Source organism: Carassius carassius, chromosome 6 (genome assembly GCF_963082965.1).
Source record: "Carassius carassius chromosome 6, fCarCar2.1, whole genome shotgun sequence".
NCBI classification, from domain to species: Eukaryota; Metazoa; Chordata; class Actinopteri; order Cypriniformes; family Cyprinidae; genus Carassius; species Carassius carassius.
Genome location: NC_081760.1, coordinates 41425367 through 41435366, shown reverse-complemented (window position 1 = coordinate 41435366; position 10000 = coordinate 41425367). Strand labels below are relative to the sequence as shown.

The 10000-nt window shown below is 43.0% G+C and overlaps 1 protein-coding gene across 1 annotated transcript in view; it reads right to left on the bottom strand.

The window, feature by feature from the left end:
* The window catches only part of LOC132142925 (transmembrane channel-like protein 7), a 23764-nt gene that overhangs the window by 11331 nt on the left and 2433 nt on the right, over positions 1–10000 (bottom strand). The window contains exons 2-6 of the mRNA XM_059553130.1: positions 5901–6141; positions 4864–5012; positions 687–842; positions 179–264; positions 1–99 (exon numbers count right to left, since the gene is read on the bottom strand). The exon at positions 1–99 is cut by the window's left edge and continues 44 nt beyond it. Coding sequence (XP_059409113.1) covers positions 1–99; positions 179–264; positions 687–842; positions 4864–5012; positions 5901–6141 — 731 coding nt within the window. The remainder of the gene's footprint in view (positions 100–178; positions 265–686; positions 843–4863; positions 5013–5900; positions 6142–10000) is intronic.

Genomic DNA, 10000 nt, shown 5'->3' with positions numbered 1-10000 from the left:
GGCCAGCAGATACGCCAGCGGCAGGTTGTAGGTGAAGTGGGAATGAATGAACTCCAGCTTATAGTAACCATAGAAGAGGTACGTGTGCTCCAGGAAGCCCTACACACACACACACACAGTTATAGGGTGTGTGAGCGGAGGTTGTTTTGGGTCATGTTTGCTGACGGGTGCATCTCACCGTTCCAGACAGCAGGTCTGTGATGTGCTCATGAAACACGACGAGACCCTGCCGAGAGGAGCCCAGATACACACTGCACACACTCCCTGCACAGAACACACCCGCACACATGAGTGTGTGTAACAGAGAGGGGTGTGTGTGTGTGTGTGTGTGTGTGTGAGTGTGTGTGGTTACCGTTGCTGCTGCTGTAGGTGATGTTGTGTGTGTGTGGTTACCGTTGCTGCTGCTGTAGGTGATGTTGTGTGTGTGTGGTTACCGTTGCTGCTGCTGTAGGTGATGTTGTGTGTGTGTGTGTGTGGTTACCGTTGCTGCTGCTGTAGGTGATGTGTGTGTGGTTACCGTTGCTGCTGCTGTAGGTGATGTGTGTGTGTGTGTGTGTGTGTGAGAGCGTGTGTGTGTGTGTGTGTGTGTGTGTGTGTGCGCGTGATAGAGAGGGGTGTGTGTGTGTGTGTGGTTACCGTTGCTGCTGCTGTAGGTGATGTGTGTGTGTGTGTGTGTGTGTGGTTACCGTTGCTGCTGCTGTAGGTGATGTTGTGTGTGCTGTGTGATGTGATAATCACCGGCAGCATCACAAACACAAACATCAGCAGAAACATGATGAAATTCAGAAGCACCAGGAAGCGCAGGAATGAAAAATACGACAGGATTCCCGTCCCAAACATGCCTGCGAGAAACAATCACACAGAGGAACACATTAGTGTGTTTCAGACCCCCATCATCTGATGAAGCGAAAGAAAAACCCTGGCATCACAGCGATCACATGCAGGGTTTCCCACACACTGATTTATTTGTGGCGGGTCACCACAATATCAAAACTGACCGCCACAAATAGATTTTCCCAAAGGGTTTGACTTCATTGAATAAACATTAGCACTGACGTTTGAAAATCAAAAGGCAGTGAGAATGTTTTATGTCACTGTATTTTAGATGGTAACCGACTGTATTTATAAACATTTACATTTACATTTAATCATTTAGCAGATGCTTTTATCCAAAGCGACTTACAAATGAGAACAATAGAAGCAGTCAGGTCAACAAGAGAACAACAACAGTATACAAGTGCCATGACAAGTCTCACTTAGTCTAGTATAGAACGCATAGTCAGGTTTCTTTTTTTTAATAAATGAAAAGACAAGAAAAGGAAAAGTGCTAGTGTTAGTTGGTTAAGTGCAGGCGAAAAACATGAGTCTTTAGCTGTTTCTTGAAAATGAGTAAAGACTCAGCTGTTCGGATTGAGATTGGGAGGTCATTCCACCAGCTGGGCACAGTCCAGGAAAAGGTCCGTGAGAGTGATTTTGAACTTCTTTGGGATGGCACCACAAGGCGTCGTTCACTTGCAGAGCGCAAACTTCTGGAGGGCACATAAGATTTAACCAATGAGTTTAGGTAAGTTGGTGCCGTGCCAGTGGTCGTCTTGTAGGCTAGCATCAGTACCTTGAATTTGATGCGAGCAGCTACTGGTAGCCAGTGTAACCTGATGAGGAGCGGAGTAACGTGAGCTTTCTTTGGCTCATTGAAGACAACCCTCGCTGTTGCATTCTGGATCAATTGCAGAGGCTTGACAGTACATGCAGGAAGAGCCAGGAGAGCATTACAATAGTCCAGTCTGGAGAGAACAAGAGCTTGGACAAGAAGTTGGGTTGCTTGCTCTGACAGGAAGGGTCTAATCTTCCTAATGTTGTATAAGGCAAACCTGCAGGACCAGGTCGTTGTAGCAATGTGGTCTGTGAAGCTTAACTGATGATCCATCACAACTCCTAGGTTTCTAGCTGTCCTCGAAGGAGTAATGGTTGATGAGCCCAGCTGTATAGAGAAGTTGTGATGAAGCAATGGGTTAGCTGGAATCACCAGGAGTTCTGTCTTCGTAAGGTTAAGCTGAAGGTGATGGTCATTCATCCAGCTAGAAAAGTCACTCAGACAGGCTGAAATGCGAGCAGCTACCGTCGGGTCATCTGGCTGGAATGAGAAGTAGAGTTGGGTGTCATCAGCGTAGCAGTGATAAGAAAAGCCATGCTTCTGAATGACAGATCCTAATGATGTCATGTAGATTGAGAAGAGAAGTGGTCCAAGTACTGAGCCTTGAGGAACCCCAGTAGCAAGGTGTTGTGACTTTTAAACATCACCCCTCCGAGACACACTGAAGGATCTGTCAGAGAGGTAGGACTTAACCAACAGGAGTGCGGTTCCAGAGATGCCCATCTTTCTGAGGGTGGACAGGAGAATCTGGTGATTAATAGCCGTGTTTCCACTATCCGGGCGTGCTAGTGCGTGCCAGGGCCAGTCGCGTTTCCACGGTCACTTCCGGGGCTTGATCGTGCCTCGCCGGGGCTTCCTCGGGGCCAACGGCCAGGGTTTTTTGGCCCAACGAGAACCTTGGGCCAAAGCGGGCCGGCTGGGGCTAGAGGAGGGGTTATGAACAAAGGTGGAGTTTCTCCGCGACTGAAGAGCATCAGCGCGGATCATTTCAGGAAGATAACAGCTTTAACACCAGTATTAAAGACTTTTTAAAATAAGCTGAGCTCAAAACTCATTAACATTACCATAGTAAACATGGTAAATATGAATTGCTTGAAGAAATCAGACGTCAGCTTCTTATTCTCTATCACAATCGTGTATTTATTTGGTAACTTATATTATCTGTCACAAGCCTCGTCTTTAGAGTTTAGGTAAAAAAAAAAAATATAATAATGATTTTTGTTCGGGAGCTTTTATAAAAATAGAGATATTATCATTCATTCTAAATGTGATGTATAGGCTACTGTGGCTACAAATAAACAGAAACAGACTCAACTGAATAATCAGGCTATTTTTATAAGCGTTCAAAATAAATAAATAAAGTGTATTTATGTATGATTAATTTTGAGTCCTGATAAATTAAATCAATATGATCAATGTATCACTTATTCTATAGTTAAAACATCAATGCTTTTTAATTTGAATATATAAAAAGCATGCAAACAATCGGCCGCTTTTATCATGTTCGTTTTGTGATCGCGCATGTTCCAGTGACTTATTTCTTAGTTTTCTGATAACTTCTATTTGTTGGTGAAATGACGAGGTTGCATGACGTTGTTCTGAGAGGCGTGTAAAGGCGTGTTTTAGTGACGCGCAGCGTAGCTTCAGGCCCTGACTGTGGAAACCCTGCGCTATTCTGGCCTTGGTGCTACTGGCCCGAGACTATCAGCCCCACCGGCCCGCTTTAAGCCCTGGCTCGCACTGACCCCACAGTGGAAATGCGGCTAATGGTGTCAAAAGCAGCAGACAGGTCCAGTAAGATGAGTAATGGAGATTTTGAAGCTGCTCTTGCTAGTCGCAGGGCTTCAGTAACCGAGAGCAGAGCAGCTTTGGATAAAAGCGTCAGCTAAATGAATGCAAGCATGCAGTCTCAGTTGAGTGGCCACTATTGAAGCCAGATTGGTTGCTGTCCAGGAGGTTGTTCTGTACAAGGAACATAGAAAGCTGGTTGAACACAGCTCGCTCAAGTGTCTTTGCAATGAATGGAAGAAGGGATACCGGTCTGTAGTTTTAAGAAGCGCTGGATTTAGAGATGGATTTAGAGATGGAGCCTGCTTGAATGCTGAGGGAAATGTTCCAGAGTGAAGAGAAGAGTTGATAATGTGAGTAAGTAAAGGTATGACTGAAGAAGAGATCGCTTGAAGGAGGTGAGTGGGGATCGGATCAAGTGGACAAGTAGTAGGATGATTGGACAGGAGAAGTTTGGAGACGTCCATCTCTGAGAGTGGGGAGAAGGAGAAAGAGTGTGCGTCGGTCATTGTGAAGTTGTCCTCAGTCTGCGGTGTGGAGAATTGGTCACTGATTGATCTTGTCTTATTTGTGAAGAAAACTGCAAAGTCGTCCGCTGTAAGAGTCGATGGAGGAGGTGGTGGCGGCGGATTAAGAAGAGAAGAGAAAGTTTTGAAGAGTGTCCGAGCGTCAGCCACGGGGCAGATGGGGCGGTGCGTGCTGGTCTAGACAACAGTGGGCAAAAGTTGTCCAAGCAAGATGTTAAAGTGGAGCAAAGAGTGTCCGTAGCGCTGCTTGTGTCCAGAGCTGAAAACTGAGAGAGTGCAGGAAGCGAGGATGAAACCACAGAAGATAGGCGAGATGGAGAGAGTGAGCATATGTTCCGTCGAAAGGTGACCTGCGTTGGAGTGTGAGGCACTTCAGGAGTAAGTGCTAGGTTAGCAGTAATGAGGAAGTGGTCTGAGGTGTGCAGTGGAGCAACTGAAGAGTTGTCCACAGAGCAACAGTGTGTGTAGATGAGGTCCAGTTGTTTGCCTGATTCGTGAGTCGCTGTAGTAGACACTAGCTTGAGATCAAATGAGGCGAGCAGAGTTTTGAAGTCAGCAGCCTGGGGTTTATCTAGGTGGATGTTGAAGTCACCAAGCAGTACCAGAGGAGTACCATCTTCAGGAAAGTTTGATAGCAGCACACCCAACTCCTCCAAGAGGAGTTAATAAACTTTTCACTATCATTTTAATTTATTGCATTTAATGCATGATAAAGCAGTGTTTGTGAGCTCAGTCAGCGCTGCTCTCCCGCTCTTAAAGCGCCTCCTGTTGGCAGAAATTGAAGTTGTTTATACATATACTCAGGGGAGTCCCCCCACAAATAGAGTGTAAGGCTGTGGGAAACACTGCCATGTACATCAGAGAGACGGTAACAGCACAGTTAGAGACACTGACCCTCGATGAGATGAATATCTGCCCTCCAGAGCTGCAGAGACGAGAGGACATCCATCCCGTCCTCCTTGAGACGCTTCAGAGATCGATGGACATTGAGCCTCCACAAACCCCAGCCGGTGAGAGCGCCGCCCTGCTGGAGACGCTGCTGCCTGCGCACACACACACACACACACAAACACACATACACACACACACGTGTATTCCAGTGCGAATGATAGTAAATCACATGCTGTCAGATGGGAGAAATGCGTCAGCCAGCAGAGACCTGCTGAACTGTCTTACAGAGGTAAAAGAGCCAATATGTCAATAGCTGAATGAAGAATATATGAGTCAATAGCTGTTCGCATAAAATTCAAGGCATTGATGTTTGCCTACAAAACTACCACTGGCTCAGCACCCATTTACCTAAATTCATTACTTCAGACTTATGTGCCTCTAGAAGCTTGCGTTCTGCAAGTGAACGTCGCTTGATTCTTCATCCCAAAGAAGCACAAAGTCACTTTTATGGTCTTTTAAATTAAATGTTCCCTCCTGGTGGAATGACCTCCCCAACTCAATCCGAGCAGCTGAGTCCTTAGCCATCTTCAAGAATCGGCTGAAAACACATCTCTTCCATCTTTATTTGAACCTCTAACTTTAACACTCACTATTCTAATTCTATTCTTTAAAAAAATCTAACTACCTTTCTAATCTTTTTATATTCTATTTTCTTTTCATTTATTATAGTTATAAAAAAAGACCTCCAATACTAGCTTGCTCTATTGTTTTTCTATTCCGTTTTCTTTTTATTATATTATTTAAAAGCCCTTGCTACGTGTAGTGTGTTAAGCTAACTGAGACTTGTTATAGCACTTATATATCATTGCTCTTTTGTTGTTTTTGACTGCTTCCATTGTCCTCATTTGTAAGTTGCTTTGGATAAAAGTGTCTGCTAAATGACTAAATGTAATGTAAATGTAAGATGTGAATAAATAACTATATAGTACAGCTCTATATGCCAGCATGGTGATATTATACTCTAGCATCCACACACTCACTTCTCGTGCTGCTTCTCCTGCATGCTCTTGGGAAGCTCCCTCACGGGTTTGAGCTCCTCCCCGCTGTGGACAGGTTTCTGCTCCGCCCATTTCCCACTGTTGATTGATGGCTGTCTGCCCCGCCCACTGCCCCGCCTCCTGCTGCTGGAGCTGGTCTTCCTCCGGTACAGCAGAGACTGATAGCTGGGCAGCTGCTCCAGCAGGAGGTGACTGGAAGGAGCCCGTCGGTCTGGGACGAACACTGATGCACAGAAGTGTGTGAGTGTGTGCTCAGGGCACTTAATATTACACATTTTAAGATAAAACATGCATTTGTGTGTCAAGCTCAATATTCCTAGTATAAACAGTCTTAACTTGTTGGAGGACGGCAGCGCACAGAAGCATTCTTTGTTCACATTAGTTTAGAGTTACTGCTAGTTTTAATGTAAAAGAACGCAATTCACTTCATAAACTATAACTTACATTATTAAAAAGGCCTAAAACTCAAGCTTCATATCGATCTCAATGTTTTTTATTTACATAACTCCTGGCATAAATTAAGAAATTACTGTCACTGTAAAATAAAAATAAAATGTTTTAGTTTTGTCGTGGCCACGAGATATTATTTCGAGTTTAATGCATAAACAAACCCATGTGACCATAGCAACCTGAGATTATCAGAGATTGATCAAATATTTTTATCCATCCCGCAGTCCACTGATTGTGTCTTTTAATCTAATATATGTGTATATTAGGCTATTATTATCATCATTATTATTATTATTATTATGATATAGGCTAACCATATATAATAATTAATATTCTAAAAATATCATTAATTAAGGCTATTTTATATTTATTGTTATGCTTATTTCCCATTTTATGTTTGTGTACTGCTTTACCTAACGTTTACATTAGCGTTCTGTGTAATGAACTGTGAGGATTTCCAGTCAGGATTTAGACCGTATCATAGTACTGAGACTGCTCTCCTTAGAGTTACAAATGATCTGCTCTTATCATCTGATCGTGGGCAGGGTTTCCCATACATTCATTAATTTGTGGCGGCCCGCCACAATATCAACGCTGACCGCCACGGATTGATTCAGATTTTAAAACTATTTAATATGGGTACAATTGTATTTTATTGTAGAGCTGCGCGCTGCTTGCTCCCTCCCTCTCACAAACTGACAACGGAGGCACGCACGACTAGCCACGATCTGAATCAAAACATGGGCATGCGTTAGTTAGAGGACGGATCACCGGTGCTTAATGCTTATTCCCCCAGCGAAGATCCGACAGAATCAATCCGGGGTTGAATGGTTAGTAATGAACACTGTTGCTCAACATAACTCTGAGAAGTTAGTTAGTCTATGTTAAGCGCTGTCGCGTTTCCATTACAGATTCGCGCAAAACTTTTGTGTTTTTTTTCTAAATATCGATAAACAACTATTGCGAAATGACGGCGTTTCCATTAACCGATGTTTTGCGACTAAAACGTCATTCTTTTCCTCTCGCGATCAGTCCTTCCAAAAATCATGGCAACGGATGTTGGTAGGTTTATATATATCACAGCCACCAGACTAGACATTATATTATTATTATCTCCAGGTTCAGGTTGGTGTGTGTTGGTCTTTGTCCACCTCAATCTCCAGGTTTGTGTGTGTGTGTCAGAGTCTGTGTGTGTCCACCTCCATGTCCAGTTTGGTGTGTGTGTGAGCCTGTGTGTGTCTGAGTCTGTGTGTGTCCACCTCCAGGTCCAGTTTGGTGTGTGTGTGAGCCTGTGTGTGTCTGAGTCTGTGTGTGTCCACCTCCAGGTCCAGTTTGGTGTGTGTGTGAGCCTGTGTGTGTCTGAGTCTGTGTGTGTCCACCTCCAGGTCCAGTTTGGTGTGTGTGTGAGCCTGTGTGTGTCTGAGTCTGTGTGTGAGTGTGTGTGTGAGTCTTTTTGAATGTTTGAGTGTGTGAGCCTGTGTTTGAGTATGTCAGTAAGTTTGCGAGTTTGAGTGTGTGTGTGTGTGTGTGTGTAGCAATAGCAATGTCTTTAAAGAGATAGTTCACCCAAAAATGAAAATTCTATCATCGTTTACTCACCCTCAAGTTGTTCCAAACCTGAATGAGTTTCTTTGTTCTGCTGAACACAAAGGAAGATATTTGGAAGAATGTTTGTAACCAAACAGATCTCGGTCCCCACTGACTACCATAGTATATATTTTTCCTACTATGGAAGTCAATGGGGACCGAGATCTGTTTGATTCTGTCATTCTTCCAAATATCTCCAAATATAACCAAATTAACCCTTTAAGGTATCTGACACTAAGTGTTGGCAATGGAAATGTGTACTTGTCACTAAAAATATATGATATATGATATATGATATATGATATATTTTACTTAACCCCCCCCCCCGGTCACCGGTCCCCAAACACCACACCACCGCAAATAGAATCTAATTCTGTGGGAAACACTGAGTGGGTGTATCTCTCTATTAGTTTTATTGGATCTTAGTGCTGCGTTTGACACAATTGACCACAACATTCTTTTGCATAGACTTGAACACTTTGTTGGCATCAGTGGAAGTGCATTAGCATGGTTTAAATCGTACTTATATGACCGCCATCAGTTTGTAGCAGTGAATGAAGATGTATCCTATCGATCACAAGTGCAGTATGGAGTAGGGCTGTCACTTTTAGTTCACAATCGATCGGACCAACCAAAAAAAGTTTCGAAAATGAAAATAAGGAATCGATTTTTACCAAATATGTACACTATTAATTTTAAAATAATTAAACAATAAAAAAAATAGATGTAACAAAACTCACAAACAAGCAGAAAAAGAAAATAAAGAAATCCGAAAGTGCAGTACCTTGCAAAAGCTAGAGAGAAAATACCAGCAATTTTTCGCGCCTATAAGACCCAGTGACATCGAAAGCGACCTCTTATGCTGCGTTGAATAGAGCGGGAATAGAGCGTCTGGCGCGAATAATTTCAATTTAAGTCAATGTAAAGAAGTGTTTACGTGCGTCTGGAGGTCTTGCGGCGCCGTAGACGCGAATTCGCCTCATTCGCGCATCTAGTTACAGGAGATTCTGAGTTATGAAAAGGACCATTGCAAACAGTAATGCCCCCACCTTGCGCAGCTGTACCTGAGTGTCCCGGGACATCAGTACGGTCGGAGCGCGTCTTCTCAACAGCTGGACATATAGTGAATAAACCCCGAAAATGAAAATGCTCTGGACCCCAAAAATGTTGATCGACTTGATTTCCTGTCCAATAAATTTGTAACATTTTGCGCAATTTCAATATGCCTGCCTAGTGTCGCCTAGCCTAAGTGTCGGTTACGTTCAATATAAAAAACACACATGGCCTGTTTCTCAGGTCCATTTAAAGTTTCATTTTTTGAACAGTTGTTTGAAATGGATTGAATCATTATTTAAAATAATCTTGGAGATTTTTGAAATGCCTGCAGTGATGTTTTTCTTTTGTTATGGCAGCCGTCCCCTCTTTATATATATTTTTTCGAGAATGTTGCACTCCTGTTGCTGTTTGTTATTCTGCACTTCATGCCAATAAATAAGAAATATTGCTGACTTTTGCGTTTCCAGCTCTCTCTTTACGTTCGTCTGTTATTTGACATTGAAAAAGGAAACGTCTTTTTTTTTTTGACATGGAAAATCGATTTTACAATCGATTCAATGAACACTTATGTCTTAAAAATCGAAAATGATTTTTTCACAAAAGTGACAACCCTAGTATGGAGTACCTCGAGGCTCAGTACTAGGGCCGCTACTCTTCACGCTTTATATGTTGCCCTTGGGAGATATCATCAGGAAACATGGTGTTAGCTTTCACTGTTATGCTGATGATACTCAGCTCTATATTTCTTCGCAGCCCGGTGAAACACACCAATTTGAAAAACTAATGGATTGCATAGTCGATATAAAAAACTGGATGACGAGTAATTTCTTACTGCTAAATTCTGAAAAAACAGAGGTGTTAATTATAGGACCTAAAAACTCTGCTTGTAATAACCTAGAACACTGTCTAAGACTTGATGGTTGCTCTGTCAACTCTTCGTCAATTCTACTGGGATCGTCTGGTCAGAGGAGAACTGGCCCCCCAACTGA